This window comes from Prosopis cineraria, unplaced genomic scaffold, assembly GCF_029017545.1.
Source record: "Prosopis cineraria cultivar Desert tree isolate PC_DT_omini unplaced genomic scaffold, ASM2901754v1 PC500, whole genome shotgun sequence".
NCBI lineage: Eukaryota > Viridiplantae > Streptophyta > Magnoliopsida > Fabales > Fabaceae > Prosopis > Prosopis cineraria.
In genome coordinates, this window is record NW_026555825.1 from 762 (window position 1) to 20,012 (window position 19,251).

The 19,251-nt window shown below is 30.2% G+C and overlaps 2 protein-coding genes and 1 pseudogene across 4 annotated transcripts; all 3 read right to left on the reverse strand.

Moving 5' to 3' along the window:
* Window positions 1-2,845: 2,845 nt before the first annotated feature.
* LOC129297347 (rust resistance kinase Lr10-like) lies at window positions 2,846-5,351 on the reverse strand. Of its 3 annotated transcripts, none has more exons than XM_054935684.1 (3): window positions 5,202-5,351; window positions 4,891-5,071; window positions 2,846-4,391 (listed from the first exon to the last, which is right to left on the reverse strand). In XM_054935684.1, exons 2-3 carry the CDS (start codon window positions 4,931-4,933, stop codon window positions 3,202-3,204), a joined length of 1,233 nt encoding a protein of 410 aa, XP_054791659.1. In that variant the 5' UTR covers window positions 4,934-5,071; window positions 5,202-5,351; the 3' UTR covers window positions 2,846-3,201. The 3 variants fall into 3 exon arrangements, with proteins under 3 accessions (XP_054791659.1, XP_054791661.1, XP_054791660.1); XM_054935686.1 differs by having other exon boundaries at window positions 5,197-5,336; XM_054935685.1 differs by lacking the exon at window positions 5,202-5,351 and having other exon boundaries at window positions 4,891-5,186.
* Window positions 5,352-10,284: 4,933 nt separating this feature from the next.
* LOC129297343 (G-type lectin S-receptor-like serine/threonine-protein kinase At5g24080) lies at window positions 10,285-11,646 on the reverse strand (annotated as a pseudogene).
* A 4,397-nt stretch (window positions 11,647-16,043) lies between these two features.
* LOC129297340 (G-type lectin S-receptor-like serine/threonine-protein kinase At5g24080) lies at window positions 16,044-18,947 on the reverse strand. The gene is made up of 4 exons (XM_054935681.1): window positions 18,829-18,947; window positions 18,625-18,737; window positions 18,455-18,520; window positions 16,044-17,316 (listed from the first exon to the last, which is right to left on the reverse strand). Exons 1-4 carry the CDS (start codon window positions 18,936-18,938, stop codon window positions 16,223-16,225), a joined length of 1,383 nt encoding a protein of 460 aa, XP_054791656.1. The 5' UTR covers window positions 18,939-18,947; the 3' UTR covers window positions 16,044-16,222.
* Between the last annotated feature and the right edge of the window lie 304 nt (window positions 18,948-19,251).

The following is a 19,251-nucleotide window of genomic DNA, read 5'->3' on the forward strand; positions in this document are numbered from 1 at the left end:
GCTTGCTTACATATATTTTATAATATATATACACATACATATATATTATATGTTTAATTTAATTATGTATTGAGAAAATAAAATTCAAACCCAAATTTACAAAATAGAAAAATTTAAAATGTTTCATTATATATAAACAAATTGAAAAAAAAACTCATAATAGGCATAGCAAGTATCGATTATCGTATCGTATTCATTTTCTTTATTTTCGTATTTTCAATTTGTTTGCAAAGATTAACTATGCTGTCAGATTGAGGGCACAATGGATTGGCAGGGGAAGTTTATGAATGACTGGATCAACATCCATTTTGGCCAGTGGCGATCGTCATCACGTGGTTCGTATTGGTTAACCTTCGAAATTGTATTGCCAATGAAGCAGGAGGAATGATATGTTTTTTGCATATGTTTGTTGGGACTTACATTGGGTTAGCTAGATACAACTTTCTGTTCAGCAATGATGATAATGGTCATCTCTATAATGGTAAAATAAACTTGTACAAAAAACACTACAGGATGTGAAATTACTTGGTTGTATCAGCTTGTGGGAAGAAAGAGATTCTCCTAATATCAGTTTTAATCTTTTCATACATAGATCACCTGGTTTTATCTTCCATGGTTAATGTGTGTATTTGATTTTCAATTCACATTTGGTAAAAATATTTTTGAAATATTGGTTACATTTAACAAAAATACATTTCAGATATAATTTGAATGTACTTTTTGAGAGTTATCCAAATAAGCTCCTTAGTATATCACAGTGAAAGTTATATATTTTTTGTAAACATTAATAATATTAGAGCGACTTATTTAGTTGACACCTAGTTTCATTTAAATAATTGCATGTAACACACACACACACATATTTTTCTGGTTCTATTTAAAGGGTAGAGATAAAATAGTTTTTTTCTTATTTATTATCTATTGAATGTTATAGAGAAATGATATATTATTAAAGCATGTATAAATAAGAATAAAGTTTAAAATTTATTAAATTCAAAAGATTTTCAAACTAAATTAGGTATTGAACAAGCTCAAGCTTGAGCTATAAAAAAATATTATATAGATTTTAGGTTAGATTAAAACTTATTAGTTAAAACCTGACTTTATCTAGTTTATTTCCACCCTTATTATTGTGGCATGAGGATACTTGTGTAATTTGATCCTTTAAAAGGAAGATATTGTTGGGACTTTGGAGAAAATCACTTTCATAATATATAAGGAATTTAAATATAAAGAAGTCTCGGTCATGAATTCACAATATTATTATGAAGTTTCATGTTTTTTCTTGAAATTTTCAATTAATTCTAAATAGTTTTTAAAAGAGTTGTTTAGTTGACAACTTAGAAACAATAATCAACAACTACTCCCTTCGATCATTAATATAAGATAAAGTTTAAAAGCATTTTTTGGTCATAAATATAAAACAAAGTTAGAGTAATTATTTTTTCCCAATTTTATTTTGTTTATTTATCATCATTTAAATTTCTAAACAACAATTTTGTTAGGGTCATTAATTATAAAAAAAGGTATAATTTAAAATTTATAATTTTTTTACAATTTCAAGGTTATAACAAACATTTCTTAATGAGTGTGAAGTTTGTTAATTTCTTCTTATATCAAGAATGTTATAACAAACATTTTTTAATAAGTGTGAAGTTTGTTAATTTCTTCTTATACCAAGAATTGGAAAAAAATTTAGAGATAATTTACAACTTTAGTAGAAGATATAAAATTTTAAAGTAATTTTATGATTTTGTGATAAAAAAAAGTAATTTTATGATTGTATAAATTTTTTGTATTTAGATTCGTTACGTGAGACTAAAAATTGTTTCCTCCATGGTGGGCTTATACATTGATCCCAGCTAGTGAAGCTTGGATCTTGATTTAAACTAGTCCTTTGAAGGACCTATGGGGGCCCACTTGGGACAACGGCAAGTCTAGTAGTTCACTTTGGTTAGAATGGAAGGCTTGGGTCACATGATCGTATAGAACGTGGGCAAAGTCTTGGGCTGGGCCCAACTCTAATGAGTATTTTGCAACAAATCAATGACTTTCTTTTGGAAAGCTTGTGCGTATAGATGTAACTTTTCACTTTCTTTTGGAAAGCTTGTACCTATTTTAGTTGTCACTGGCTCGTTTAGTCAATGAGAATGAAATCTAGTTACTAACATAAAATAAAAATTATGCTCAAAATAAATGTAAAATAATAAATTTTATTTAGTATAACTAACATCAAAATTAAAAAAAAATTATTTTAAAATAGGCCAACTCGCAAGTAAAATTGATTGGCCATCTTTTTTTATAGGTTAGGTAGGATGAGTTAAATGAACTCACTTTTAAATGGGTTAAAATTTTTAACTCAATTTGTCTCTTTTAGGTGGGCTAGCGTGTAGACTTAACTCATTTTCCAACTATGTAGAGTGCAGGATAAGGTATTAAAGCAATCTCACAATAATTTATTTATGACTTATGTGTATATGAATATCATGACTATTAAATTACTCATTTCTATCTTAAATGTAGCACACAATGTAGAAGGTATTTCTGGTACTAACACAAGTCCCTTGGCATGAGTTTTTGAGGTATCTAAAGTTTTTCAACAAAACACCCTTCATTAAAGAGGACAGAAAGATTATTTGATTTTTAAATTGACATTAATAATTAAGGGTAAAGATGAAAACTTATTTATTATAAAATTAAAGTAACTACCTTTCTTAGTTTTCACTAAAGGTGTTGAAAATGACATATATAGGATCACGGAGTGCTCTAATTTTTTTCATTACTCTATTTCATTCACGTACTTAGCTTGCTAATCAAGTTTCACAAGTTAATCATAAATGTCCAATTCAAACAAGTAAGCCTACTCTTTCTGCTGTAGACAGCAGCAAAAATGTACTAAAGAGTACGCACACGTACATAATACATTGGATATAATGCATCATATATTCATATTTATACACGCACATGTGCAAAGTGTTGGCTGGACGATTTCCCCTTGCCACATAACCATATAATCGTATGATATATACACGTCCTTATTGTCAGATCACAACTCTAGTATAGATAGCCAGTCTTTAATTATAAAAATGGCACATGTTTACAGATTCTACATGTGCCTTGACCTCTATCCAACACAATCAAATCACTAGAAATCAATAAGTCCAGAACTTATACTCTAAACCATGCATGACAGGATTCCATCTAAAGAGAATCTGTCCGGGTCTCATACACAATGGAAGATTTGGATATCTCGAGAGATGAAACAGCATCGATACTAATATCCTTTTGTGCTGCTTCCAATGTTGCATGATCTTCTTCCATCAAGTGTTGAAATGGGTTTGAAGGATTTGGGATATCCATTGAGCCTTCCAACATTTTCACCACGACACTCATAATGGGTCTCAATTCTGGTCTATATTGAACACACCAGAAAGCTATTCTTGCCATTCTTTCCACTTTCTCTTTATCTTCAAGTATACCACAATCTGTTATCAGCTCTTCTAGATTTTCACTCTCAAATTTTATCCAAACCTGTCTTGGAAACCACTCTTGACTTTCTGTGAGGTTCACGTCAAGGTTCCTTCTTCTTCCTATGATTTCAAATAACAACATTCCAAAGCTGAAAACATCACACTTGTGAGTTACACGAAAAGGCATCCAAAGTTCTGGTGCAGCATAACCTGGTGTCCCTCTTAGTCCTGTCATAGTAACACAAGACTTTTCCCTGTTACAGAGCTTGGCTAAACCAAAATCAGAAACTTTAGGACAGAAATCATGGTCCAAGAGAATGTTTTCTGGTTTAATGTCGTAGTGGATAATCCTCTGGTTGCATTCTTCATGTAAGTAAGCAATGCCTTTAGCCGTTCCAACAGCAATCTCATGAAGCTTCTCAAATCCTAAGATCTTGTTTTTGGAAAACAAGTACTTGTCAAGAGATCCATTGCTCATGTACTCATAAACCAAAGCCCTCTTATCAGTTTCAATGCAAAATCCTAAGAGGCGAACCAGATTGAAATGATGAACTCGTCCAATTGTGCTCACTTCAGCCATGAACTGCTCTGCCATTCTCTTGTCAGAAACACTACTACGTAGAACTTTCACTGCCACAATAGTTCCATTACGAAGTGTTCCTTTATAAACTGATCCGAATCCTCCTGAGCCCAACATGTTGGAGTAATTGTTTGTTGCACGCGTTAGGTGATGTGAGGTGAATCTGATAGGCTTTTGTGATTCAATATCATTGAGAAACTTGTCCATTCTATATGTCAGAATCTGATCATTTGAGTTCCCGCTTTCCAGTTCTGCGACTTTTGCTGGTTTACGCCTTTGGTACATACATATTTTACAATAGAAGACATATATGGTTATCATTATTGTGACCGGAAGCACGCCTGCAATTGGAATAAACGAATTAGTCAAAATTCTTGCGACCACAAAAAAACTAAACAACTTGGTGAAAGATCTGACTAACATATTAGATAGGGATGCAGTGTATGTGATAAGAAACCAAAACAAACATATAAGATAGAATTGCTTACTAGTCCCATCCACCACAAGCTTTAGTAATGCTAATGACCCACATATTTAAACGTTAACTAAATTCAAAAGATCACGTGTCTAGCCTATCAAATATGACATAATTCGGCCTCTATATTTTAGGGACCACTAGTTAATTCATTTTGGTGCTAGATTATCAAAACCACCTCGTTGTGAACACTAGAGCATTAGGATGTGATCTCAATCGAGATGCAATCTTTTGTGCAAAACGATGTCGTTTTGTCTATGACCAACATGGTGCTGAATTTAGGACTGAAAACACACTCTCAATATAGCATTACAAAAAGAGGAGGAAGTGATAGCAAATTTTAGAAGAAAAACTCTAAATCTTACTTGACACCAAGCTAATGATCAGTCTCGTAGATTCAGGTGACATGGCTGAACAATTGGCTTAAGTTATATGTAAGTGAATTTCGATGCATATAAATCATCTTCATCACCACCAACACATGATTCTGCAACTCCGATCCCTCAGAGTGAAAGATCCAGATTCAGTTGCCCCCGTTTATATGAACTTCATCAAAATGAAAACCAATTAATTTCAAAACCATATTTCATATATGGTGAGATAAACATATATTGATGTGTCTAGCACAAATTAAACTATAAAATCCAGATTCAGAACTAATTGAAAAGCACCAAACCAAGAAGCAGATCACAGTTCTGAATCCTCCCTAAGAAGATATAGCCGTAGCAGCAACTCAGAAAACATATTGAATAATGAAAGCAAATATGGAGTCTCAGCACAAACATGGGCTGTTCTAGACTGGTGCACATAGGAAATTGGTGTTCCGTGTTCATTGTACCCTGTTAGAAGTCAAAGTCTGAATAATTCCTCAAAGGATATATTTTTGTAACAATATGTTTTTAGATTGAGTGACATTGTTTTGTTAGTGTCTCTGTCATTGTTTTTAAAATAATCATTCAATTCTTAAAAATGGTTTGGGTGCATCATCGACGTACATAGAACTCGAAAATTTCGTTTACAATATAATCATCAATGATATATATAATTTTGACCAGACAAATTAAAAAATACTATGATGGCTAAAGATTTTATTTTAATCACTATAGTCAGAGTCAGAACTTTAGTTATCATGTAAAGAATAATATGTTTTTACATGTTAATGAGCCTTTCATATAAATAAGTCAACTCTTAACATATGACAGTCTAGTGACTGTTAAAATGAAATAAACCATAGGAAGCGATTTTTAATCTTCTGACAAGGAGCGATGCAATAAATTTATTTGTTTTCTAGAAATAAAATCACCATATCAATAAATTGAGTGATTTTTAATCAATTAGGATGAACAACTAATCCAGTGACATAAGATAGGTGGTGTGAAATTGTCGTTTGAGTCAAAGGTTTCTTTTTCTGTGTGTAAAACTGCTTTTTTTTTTTTCCATAACATATATCGAATTTATCAAAACTGCCTTGTGCTTTGGAAAATTCAAAGGAGGAAAACAAATTTGGTATTACATTTAGGAAAAGAGTAGATCCAATAGAATATCAAAATGAATCACTAACGAAAATAAGATATTCCAAAAAAAAAAAAATTGTATTGTTTGACTCAGCTGATGCTTCCATACAATGGAAAGATATATAGTGTTAATCCTGGCTAGAGGCTATTTTTATCTCATGCTTGCTCATGATAGGAGTAGAAATCCAAAATGCTAGGTGCAGATGATATTATAAAAGATCCAGAAGCGACAGTAGTATCAATTTGTGTCGTTCGGATTGATTGAGCAGGATAACTTCCATTCATCAAGTGCTGAAAGATTCACAGGTTTTGGGATTCCATTTTCTATCGTAATTTTTGGTTTTTTATGTGTAACTTTTGAAGTCCTTTTTTATCATTTACTGATCAATTAATGATTAAAGTTAATTGTTGTTTATGGCAAAGGCTTGATTATCTCATTTTTAAAAGTTGAGAGAATAATTTAGACATTAAAAAAGTTCATGGTCTACAATGTCACTAGACTCAAAGTTCAATGAGTAAGTTATTCATTTACCCTATATTAAATACATAATGTTATTTTATTTTATTTTTCTTACAATAGATGTATAATTTTTTTTAAGATTAAATGTCACTTTAAACTCTAAATTATAAATTCAAGAGCAGAAATTTAAACTTATATTTAATGTATTTTAAATATTGAATAATTAATTAAATTTGAGACAACCTCACCTGAACATTTCTTCAGCTTGCAGTGGGCCTATCCAGGTTTCTGTTACTGTCTTTCTTTCCTCCTCCCTCCCTCTCTCCATCCCCTGAAACAGAGTCATCGCTCCCAGATTCGTCTGCAAAGCCAGCGACGTTCCAGTGGCTTGGGTCCCTCCCTGTGGTCCACACGCTCGCAAACAGCTGCAAGCGTGGAGTCTCGGCACAAATTAAGCATGTAATGTTTTAGACTGATGCATTTAAGAAATTGGTTTCGTTGTATCTTGTTAGAAGTCAAAGTTTGAATAAATTTTTTATATTACCAATCATTTTCAGACAGTAAATTGAAAGAGATTAAATTTTCAAAGATCAAGTTTTAAAAGGGACTTTCATAAGTGGTAGTTTGACAATTGCATTAGATTGAGTAATATTGTTTTATTAGTGTCGCTCTCAATGTTTTTAAAATAATCATCATTCAATTCTTAAAAAGGCTTTGGATGTATTATCGCTATAAGTTTTCATTTTTCTAATATATTGCTTTAATTGATTATCCAACATGTATAGCCAAAAATTTGGTCAATATATAGTATCCGCCAGTAAGATTCAAAATACATATATGACTTGAAAATTTCTGTTGCAATATAACCATCTAATTTTGACCCAACAGATTAATGAATTAGATTATGCTGGCTAAACATTTTATTTTAATCCCCATCCTTAGAGTCAGTACTATAGTTATCATTTAAAGAAATAATAATATATTTTAACATGTTAATGAGCCTTTTTACATATATATAAAGTTAACTCTTAACGTAAGCCAAGCCGGTGACTGTTAATTAAAATTGAATAAAATGTAGGAAGCGATTTTTAGACTTTTGATAAGGAGTGAGGCAATAATTTTATTTGTATTCTAGAAATAAAATCATCATATCAATAAATTGAGTGATTTTTAATCATTAGATAAACGCCAAAAGCCACACACACACACATGTATGTTTGTATGTTGGGCCGTCGGCAATTTTTATTAGTGCCAATTAAAATCAACATAAAGCTATCTTAACTAATCTTTTATAGCAGAACTTAGAACTGCACAAAAAATACATGGCTCAAGGATTTCCATTTTGCAGATTCTTGAAGGAGATGAGCTTGGTAGAACCTTCTCGAAGACATGCCCACTTACTGATGAGATCTTCTTATCATGCTTGTAACTCCTTTTGTAGTAATAATAATAATAATAATAATAATAAAGAATGTGACCATGAATTTAAGCAAGGTGTGTTGTGAATTTAAATTAATGTTACATGTAAATCAAGTCAATTGTAAATAAATAGATAGTTTTATAAATTTATGTATTATCACATTTGAATTTTTGGATAGTTACTTGTAAATCTTGAGAAGGTGAATAATGAATTTATGAAATTTTAACTGTAAATTTAAGGAATGTTACTTGAAAACATATAGAAACGACAGTTGTAAATAAATATAAATAATTTTAATTGTAAATCAATAATATAAGGATTATTTAATGTTTTTAAATATCTATTCATAATTGACTTTCAATATATTTACAACTAACTTTCAAAAGATTTACAAGTGATTTTCTTTAAATTCTTAAGTGATGATGTATATATTTATAAAATTATATATCCATTTAGAATTATCTTTCCATATATTCACAGGTGATTTTTTTTAAATTTACAATTAACTTTCCTTAAATTTATAACTGATCTTCTATAAGTTATTTCAATAATTACAAATATTTTAATTGTAAATATAGACCATGGTCCTTTTTTTTGGCATTTCAATATTTTGAAGTCCTTAATTGTCATTAATGTCTTTACAAGGTTTCTAATTATTATTTTCCCAAAAAATATGGGAGAATTACAAAAAAATCTCACTTAAGACAATTAATTACTCTTAGGTCCATTAACAATTGAGCTTAGGATGTGTTGTCATTCTCTTAAACTCAGTTGTTAATAAAACTGAAAGTAATTAATTGTTTTAAGTATGATCTTAAAGTAATTCTTCCAATAAATATTTGCACATGAAATTTATACATTGTTTTGAATTTAAAAAACCAAAAAAAAAAACAGCCTTTGGATTGTTGGATATGAATTTAGATTTTAAATTTAAAATATCATATTTTAAATCTCACATTTAAAATTCATGTGTTTAAAATCCTTTATTTGGATAGTTTAAAATTTTTTTAAATGAAGAAAAGAGATGAGTTGATATTCGAAATGAAAAAAAAATTAAAAGTGGTGAGTTTACCTTTATTTTTCAATCGATAAAAGATGAGAACAAGAAATGAAAAAAGAAATAAAGAGTTTAAAATGACTAAAATTTCATATTACTAAAGTACAATTTAAAGGAGTTTGAAATTGAAAGAAAAATATCATAAAAAATGAATTTGGTCCAAATATAAATTCCCAGTAATCCAAACACACGCTTAGTTTTTAATAAAATTGACTTTCGTGTTTGATATAGCCCATACATACAACCTGTAAAGAAGCATGTTTTTTAACGACATAGAAGGCAAGCACTCTGTGTGTACAACAAATTTGCTGTTACATTTAGGAATAGAGTAGATCCAACAAAATAACAAAACTAAATCACTAGATAAAATTTTTAAAATCTTTTATTTGGGTAGGTTAAAAATTTTTAAATGAAGAAAAGAGATGAGTTGATGTTCGAAACAAAAAAGAAAATTAAAAGTGGTGAGTTTACTTTTATTTTTAATCGATAAGAGATAAGAACATGAGATGAAAATAGGAACGAGGAGTTTAAAATGACTAAAATTTCATATTACTAGAGTACAATTTAAAGAAATTTGAAATTGAAAAAAATATCATAAAAAATAGATTTGGTCCAAATACAAATTCCCAATAATCCAAACACATGCTTAGTTTTTAATGAAATTGACTTTCGTGTTTGATATAGCCCATAAATACAACCTGCAAAGAAGCATGTTTTCTAACGACATTGAAGGCAAGCACTCTGTGTGTACAACAAATTTTCTGTTACATTTAAGAACAGAGTAGATCCAACAAAATAGCAAAAATAAATCACTAGATAAAATTTTTAAAATCTTTTATTTAGGTAGGTTAAAAAATTTTAAATAAAAAAAGAGATGAGTTAATATTCGAAATGGAAAAGGAAAATTAAAAGTGGTGAGTTTACCTTTATTTTTTAATTATTAAGAGATGAGAACAAGAGATGAAAAAATGAATGAAGGGTTTAAAATGATTGAAATTTCACATTACTAGAGTACAATTTAAAGGAATTTGAAACTAAAAGAAAAATATAATAAAAAATGGATTTGGTCCAAACACAAATTATCAGTAATCCAAACACATGTTGAGTTTTTAATGAAATTGACTTTCATGTTTGATATAGCCCATACATACAACCTGCAAAAAAGCATATTTTTTAACGACATTGAAGTCAAGCACTCTGTGTAGATACAACAAATTTGCTATTTCATTTAAGAATAGAGTAGATCCAATAAAATAGCAAAACTAAATCACTAGAGAAAATAAGATATTTAAAAGAAATACTCTTAACTCAACTAGAGGCTATTTGGATCTCATAGTTGCTCATGATAGGAGTAGCATTCAAGCAGCTAGGTTTAGATGATATTATAGAAGATCCAGAAGCAACACTTGTATCAGTTTGTGTTGTCTGGACTAATTGAGCAGAATAACTTCCATCCATCAAGTGCTGGAAAAGATTCATAGGTTCTGGGATTTCAACTGAATCCTCTAACATTTTCACCACATCACTCATCATAGGCCTCAATTCAGGTCTATATTGAACACACCAAAGAGCTATCTTAACCATTTTTTCTGCCATCTCCCTATCTTCCTCCTCTATTCCACATACTGTTATCGCTTCATTTAGCTTTCCACTATCAAATTTTATCCAAACCCATCTTGGAAACCACTCTTTACTTTCTTCTGTAAGGTTCACATCAAGATTCCTTCTCCTTCCAACGATTTCAAATAACAACATTCTAAAACTATAAACATCACACTTGTAAGTTATGGGAAACGGCATCCAAAGTTCTGGTACAGCATAACTAGGGGTCCCTCTACCTCCTGTCATGGTAACATGAGTATTTTCTCTATTGCAGAGCTTGGCCAAACCAAAGTCAGCAACTTTAGGACAGAAGTTGTTGTCTAAAAGAATGTTTTCTGGTTTGATGTCATAGTGGATGGTTCTTTGTTGGCACTCTTCATGTAAATATGAAATTCCCTTAGTTGTTTCAACAGCAATCTCATGAAGCTTTTTAAATCCTAATAATGTCTTGTCCTTGTCAAACAGATACTTGTTAAGTGAGCCATTGCCCATGTACTCATAAATAAGTGCTCTCATGCTCCTTTCAATGCAAAATCCATAGAGGCGAAGAAGATTGAAATGATGAACTCGTCCAATAGTACCCACTTCTGCCATGAACTGCTCTTCTATTCTCTTGTTAGAGCTCCAATTCAGAACCTTCACAGCCACAATGGTTCCATCACTAAAAGTCCCTTTATAGACTGATCCGAAACCATCAGACCCCAACATGTTGGAGTAGTTGTTAGTTGCAAGCATGAGATGTTGTGAGCTGAACCTGATTGGTTTCTCCCTCTCCATTTCAAGCAAAAACTTGTTCAATGTGTATGTCAGAAATTCTGTGTCTGCAATAAGCTGGGAGCTACGAGGGTAACAATTTCTTGTTAATCTCCAATAAATCAAAGTAAGAATAACTGCAATGGGGCAAGAATTATATACCCCAGTTAGATGTCATGCGAGAAATCAAATAGAAAGCCAACATAGACAAGAAAATATGGAAAAGAAAAACACAGAACAAAGAGGCAAATCATAGCTCGTAGTCTTACCTATGAAGCCGACAATAGAAATTACTACTCCAAAAACAGAAGCCATATTTGTGAACTAAGATGTAAGAATTCAAGAATAATAATAATATTAAGAAATAAAGTGAAGTGAGGAACCAAAACTATTGAACTATCGATACAAAATGTGGAGTATTATAGACTGATGCAGACAATAATCGGCCGGCAACTATATCCTGATTGTTTGTTTTCCCCATGCCTCTTTATTGTCTTTGGACCCTTTTTTTGATTGAGACTGACTTGGAGGCTTTTTCCCTTGGACTTCGATAAGCCCACTTAAACGCGTTTTCTTTTGGATATGCGAGAATTTAGTTTGAGAATATTAGGATATGGATCCCATATGAGACAAATCACGGTTTCTAAATAGATATGAATGTTCGTTCTTCAACTTTTGGGCATGTCCTGTTTCCGATATTATCTTCAAATATTTTTTGGATTTAGGTGAAAATGTTACTTGCTTTTTTCACGATCACTGTCATTACTGTGAGTCTTTTCAAGTTCTGTTGATCAGCCTTTGGAAGACTTTTGCAGATTCTTGTTGAAATAATGCGCTTGCCAAAACCTTCAAGAAGAAATGTCCTCTTACTGATTATATCTTCTTATCCTATGTTTAACTCCTTTAGCTTATATATGTATATATATAGCCTTAGCTATAATTAGTTATATTACTCTTATATATACTCAAATATAGCTTATATTCACCATGCAAGGCTTCTTGAAGACATAGTAACTCTTTGTCATGTATTAAAAAAAATCACTCAAGGCTTTGAAAACCTGTGACATAATCTATAGTCTAAGTCCTTTGTTGCTGAATGTTTGAATATTTGAAACTTGAGTTTAAACACACAACCTGCAAAGAAGCATGTTTTTCAACAATACTGTTTGAATCAAAGGTCTCTCTCTCTCTCTCTCTCTCTCTCGTGTGTGTCTAAATCTGCTTTCCGTTTCATAATATATATCGAATTCATCAAGTTTCCTCGTGCTTTGAAAAATTCAAAGGGGGAAAACAAATTTGCTACTACATTTAGGAACAGAGTAGATCCAACATAATATCAAATCACTAGAGAAATAAGATATTCCAAAAAACTTGTACTCTTAACTCAGCTAGAGGCTATTTGGATCTCATACTTGCTCATGATTGAAGTAGCATCCAAAATGCTAGGTTTAGATGATATTATAGAAGATCCAGGAGCAATACTAGTATCAGTTTTTGTTGTCTGGATTGATTGAGCATCAGCATGATAACTTGCATCCATCAACTTTTGAAAAGGATTCACAGGTTATGAGATTTCCACTTAACAGGCCTCCAACATTTTCACCACAACACTCATCATAAGCCTCAGCTCAAGTTTATACTAAACACACTAAAAAGCTATCTTAACCATTCTTTTTAAACATTCTGTTTCTATTTCATAATTTTTTTATTTTTAAAAATTAAAATTTTAATTATATTAAAATATACTCTTCCTTTAAAAGATATAAGGCATTTTTAACTTAATCCCACCTCTAATAAAGTAGTTATTTGTCGTTAAATTAATATCATCTTTTCATATTTACTTGTATTTAATATGATGTTTTACTCTAAAATAAATATAAAGTGATCTATTCATTAAGGACACTTATGGGAAAAAGGTAATGATTATACCTTAAAATACTAAAAATACTTTACATTTTTAACATCCAACCCCTAAAAAAATATCTTATATTTTTAAATAAAAAGAGTATATAAATTGCAAAAGACTTAAATTAAATGTATAAGAGACTATAATAAGTTCTAAAACATGACTATAATACAAATCCAAAAGTAAACAACTTTTATTTTAACTTTTAATTATGGTAGCACATATTTTAACTAATTATGTCATGTTCATTTATTAATTCAATAATTAAAATAAACCAAATAATTTCAAACATGTTATTTTTTTAATATTAATAATTTCAACTAAACAATTTTCAACAATTTCAACTAAATGTTTATTGAAAACAACAAGGAGATTGAAAAATACTAGATCCAAAAGGGCTAGCTTGAACCCTAACCTAATTTTTCAAAAGCTTATAAAGATTAGGCCTAGAACTCTTGTATAAAAAAATGTAGCACTTTTCAAGCCTAAACATAAAAACAAATACATATATATAGGGCAGAAATAGGGTTTGAATAGGCCAACCTTGATGACAGCTTTAAAGATAACCAATCATTATTATTTTTTAATCATAATTTATTTATATTAATTGATATTAAAAATTAAAAACAAATACACAATCTTTAATTTATATATATATATATATAATAAATGCATCAAATTAAATATTTCCTCTCATTCCTAATTATAAGACATAATTTTGAAAGGTATAGTGTTCTTCTATATAAGACAAATGACATATTTTATGCATAATAATAATAGTAGTAGTAGTAGTAATAATAATAATAATAATAATATTTTTAAAATAGCCCTAATCAATGAAAAAAAAAGGATTGGGTTCGCATTGGAGTGAAGTTAGAAAAACGTTTAGCACTAATTGAAAGCAGAAGTGAAAAGATATAAAAATTTAACTCATAAATTAGTTAAAATTATTTTATGGGGATGCATAAATTAAATAAATTTGTTTTAGAATCACATATAATTTAATTAAACTTGTAGTAACATATTATAAAACTCATACACTCCTTAATATTACATGTTTAACATTGTTTTCATTAAAAGCTTCTAAATATTCAGAAGTCTCAAGTTTAAGTCCTAATCTAAATATTTAGCAGTAATTAAATTTTTGGTGGGACACATGCCTCTCAAAGAGGTGTTCTCCATTGCTGAACAGATTAGTCGGGTCAAGGACTCAGGGCACCCGAGCTCATGTAAAATATATATATATATATATATATATACACTTTATTTTGGCAATATCAAAATTAAATTTGCCAAAATAACAATTCAAAGACACGCAGTGTTGGGCGGAGCTAAAAATGTCCACGTCACAGCATGCCACGGAGTGAGCAACCGCGTGAAAATTTTTGTCTAATGTCAATGTTAGTTGGGAAATTAGCTTCCTTCACGGACAGAATTCTTTTAATAATTACAATTTTTTTATTGGTTAAAATAATTTTTTTATTGTAAATCGAATAAATCAAAATGAATGTGTGTATGAAATTGATCTGTTTGAAAAAAACAAAAATGTTGGGATCTGGTCAGTCTCGTTACATGCTAAGGTGCTACCGTGTCATTCGTTCTAGTATTTCTATGATCTTTTCCCATTATATCACAATCTATGTATCATGAATTTATTGAGTGATCTTATAATAATTGAGTTATGGAACAAATTCTATAATAAAAAGTCTTGTTATAATAATTTAAAGACCCTTAATAGAACTTAAAAGCCTAGTTAATAAGACACTATATTATATATATATATATACACATATATAAAGACAAAATTCTCTAAATTATATTTCTACCGTAAAGAATTGATAAAAGATTCTATATGGGTAAATGAATAAATTAGTTCCAAAATTATAAGTTTAAAAATCTTAAAAGAGTATGATTTGAGATCTCTGTGGTTAACAAAAATTAATTTTGATCATTAATTAATCAAAAAATGATAGAAAATGATCTAACCCAAAAAAAATTCGTAGTCTTTTTCTATCATTTTTTAAATCTTTATCCATAATTTTGAGACTAAAAATAAAGTTACAAATTTAATTTAGAAAAAAGTATTAAACAGTATGATAATTGAGTTATGACACACATTACATAATAAAAAGCCTCGTTATAATAATTTAAAGACACTATTATATATATATATATATATATATAAAGGCTAAATCCTCTAAATTATATTAATTGATTGAAAATTTTATATTCATCACACTAATTTAATTCAATATTTCATCCAAGTAATCTGTATTCTAAAATATAATTCAATTTTTATAGTTTTCATTTTAAGGACAAATTTCTAATTTAATATATTTTTTTATTTTTATATTATAAGATCGTGTGACACCTCCAATAAAAAAATAGGTGTAGGATTCACAATGAAAAAAATATAAGTCGCGAATATGAGAACTTTAGTAAAAATATAATGATTGTTTTGGGACCTATAAAATTACAAATTTAATTTAAAAAAAAAAACAGTTTTTAACAGCATATATGCAGCCCAATTTTTTTTTGTATAGAAACGTGGGCTTGAGTTTGCTTTACCGCAAAACCTTCAACAGCAAACATCATCAGACAAACAAAACATCCAATATATATATATATATATATATATAATTAAATTAATCACTGAAGAATATAATATTTTCGATAACTTATATACTCTTAACTGTGGGAAAATGTTATTCATTAAATTTAATTGAGGCCTTTCTTTTTTCTTTTTTTGATACAATTACCCATGATTCACGGGACGAGCTGGGCAAGACCACATTAACAACAAAGCTGACTTAAAATTATTAGTAAATTAGTACAATCACTTACCAATTAAGTTACATGTTTGTTGGTTAATTGAGATCTATTTCAATCTCATACTTTATCATTATAGACATATCATGAATAATACAAGACTTGGTTGCTTCAAGAGAATATTGTGAATTAATGCTAATATTGATTCATATTACATCAATTGGAAGAATGAATAGAGTGATCTTCATCCATGAGATGCCGAAAAGGGTTAGAAGGGTTTGGAATATCCATCAAAGTTTCCAACATTTTTGCCACAACACTCATCATGGGTCTCAATTCTGGTCTATACTGAACACACCAAAGAGCCACCTTTGACATTCTTTCAACTATCTCTTTATCTGCCATCCCACAATCTGTCGTCAACTCTTCTAACTCTCCGCTATTAAATTTTGTCCAAACCTCTCTCGGAAACCATTCTTGGCTTTCTGGAAGGTTCATGTCATGGTTCCTTCTCCTACCTATGATTTCAAATAACAACATTCCAAAACTATAAACGTCGCACCTGTGCGTTACCGGAAATGGCAGCCAAAGGTCTGGTGCAGCATAACCAGGCGTCCCTCTCAATCCTGTCATCGTGACGTGAGACTTTTCCCTGTTGAAAATCTTGGCTAAACTGAAGTCAGCAACCTTAGGACAGAAGTTTTGATCCAAAAGAATGTTTTCCGGCTTTATGTCGTAGTGGATGATTCTTTGCTGGCATTCTTCATGCAAGTAAGCAATCCCTTTTGCAGTCCTAACTGCAATCTCATGAAGCTTTTGGAACGCTAAGATATTGTTTTCACAAAACAAATACTTGTCAAGAGAACCATTACTCATGTATTCATAAACTAGAGCCCTCATATTGTTTTCAAAGCAAAATCCAAAAAGACGAACCAGATTCAAATGATGAACCCTTCCAATTGTGCCCACTTCTGCCATGAACTGGTCCTCTATTCTCTGGTGATCAGAAATCTCATGCAAGACCTTCACCGCAACAATGGATCCATCTACTAAGACCCCTCTATAGACGGCACCGAATCCTCCTGAGCCCAGCTTGTTAGTATAGTTGTTGGTTGCAAGCATGAGCTGATGTGTGGTGAATCTGACTGGCTCGTCTTTTTCAATATCATTCAGGAACTTATCCACTGTGCAAGCCAAAAACTCTGCATTCGCACTATTCGGTCTTATGGCCGCTTCTGTATCTCTGCGCTCTCCGTCCTTGCGAGTTTTAAGAATCACCAGGGCAATCTTTATCATGAAAAAACCCACAACTACAATAGGTAAAATTCAATCAGAACACTTGCCATCATAAAAGACAAAGTCTTTTTGTCCAAAAACATAAAACATAAAAACATATAGCTTGTTTGAGTTTATGTTTTAAATTTTTTTTGTTTTAAATGATGAAAAATAAAAAAAATTTTGAAAATGTATTTCATTTTTTATAAAAAAATTAAAATTTGTTCTAATAAAAAATAGAACTTCTTTTCTATGTTCGATCGATTATCTTTCGTTTTACAAAATTAAAGAAGCGGCCAAGAACTTCTTTTTTGGTTAATGACAATTATATTAATAAAGTATATTATTCTTTTTTTACCCTTCATTTTTACATTTTAGAATTTTTTTAGGTTAAAGGGAAATTATATTTTTCTCTAAAAGTTTTCTGTCAAGTGTAAGTGTCTAACTCATATCTTAATTTTCAATTGGCGCAAGAATGATCCAATAACTTATTATAATAAAAAATTAAAAAAATTGGATTGAATTATGTTAAATACTTTTAAGTTAAAATCTATATGTTGCCCATGACATATCTGAAAAAGTCTATATTTGCTTATGAACAGTTACGGTTAAGTTTATGCAAGCCAAGACTTGCTTGTGACACCTGTTTAGGACTTGTTTATGAGCAAAATGAGAAAAGGTTCAAACTCTGCATCCAAGTAACCTTGGGCAAGATATTTTGTCAAAATTTAGAAATACGAACCATTCTTTTAATATTAATAACAAATTGCTGGATGTTTCTTTTGATTTCAACATTAATAACCCAAGAATGTAATATTGTGCAAACCCAAAGTTTGAAACACTAATTGCTCCAACAACAAAACTTTTTCAAGCAAAATTGATCTTTAATCCTGGTTAGAATTTTTCAATTAACAGTTAACATCAGTCAAATGTTACTGTGATATTACACCATTTTTAAATTTTTGGAGTAACGCTGCGCCAATTAAAAGTTAAAAATATTAGTTGTACTTGAGGAAAAACTTCCAAAGCAAATTTTCCTTTTGACCCTTAATATTTTTTTGTTCAAATTCCACACAACTTTCCTCAATATATTATTAATAAAAAAATCAGGCGGTAATGATAATTCTTTTAATTTTTTTTTTGAAACAAAGAAGTCTCTTAACTCTTAATTACCTGAGCTGATGATGATAGCGATTGTCGATCCAGACGTGGTAGCTATTATAATAACGCCAACAATCACTATAACACGAATCAATGATTCTGTCAACTATAATCTCTTATTGTTGGAAAGTGAGGAGTTTCCAACTTCTAATTTCACCTTTGCAAAACTTAATAAATCTTACCTGCGCATAAGCAAATTAATCTCAGAATGACAAATCTGGGTTGACTCATCATCAACTCCGATTCCTCTTTCTGAGTGAAAGATCCAGATTCAATCTCCCCCATATATGAAGAACTTCACCAAAATGAGAATCCAATTAGTTTCAAAAACCATACAGACAAATGTTATGCTCGTCCATAAACTTGTTTAAGGGCAAAGCTAAAACCTGGATTGAGTACCCATGATGAACTCTGGATTGAATCCGAAAAATGTCTTCTCGGTCAAGAAATAAAACAAGAAGCAAATCACAATATCATATATAGAGCACTGAAACATGAATGAATAGTTAAGATGATACATACAGATAAGAAATGTCTGGCCATTGATTTATTATTGCTTTGGCAAATATAAGTCAAACTTTGAAATAGTCCGGCAACAGAGATAAGATTAAGACAGCTTTGTCGACTGCGATGTCGATCATCTAATCTTTAGCTTAGACTATAGCTCTTGAAACAAATTATGCATGAAAAACAAATTATGCTCATAATTAAAACTAATTTTCTTCATATATAGTCGCCACCAAAAAATTTTTAAAAGAAAAATTTAGAATTTTTTTAGAACAAAAAAGGATTACATGTGGAAATTAAAT

Coding starts and splice junctions, on each gene's coding strand:
- LOC129297347 (XM_054935684.1), bottom strand. CDS start 4,933: ATGTCACCTGAATCTACGAGACTGATCATTAGCTTGGTGTCAA. Junction 4,392..4,890: donor GATCATTAGCTTGGTGTCAA/GTAAGATTTAGA, acceptor TTCCAATTGCAG/GCGTGCTTCCGGTCACAATA.
- LOC129297340 (XM_054935681.1), bottom strand. CDS start 18,938: ATGTTTCAGTGCTCTATATATGATATTGTGATTTGCTTCTTGTTTTAT. Junction 18,521..18,624: donor ATTAATTTGCTTATGCGCAG/GTAAGATTTATT, acceptor TTCGTGTTATAG/TGATTGTTGGCGTTATTATA. Junction 17,317..18,454: donor CGCTATCATCATCAGCTCAG/GTAATTAAGAGT, acceptor TACCTATTGTAG/TTGTGGGTTTTTTCATGATA.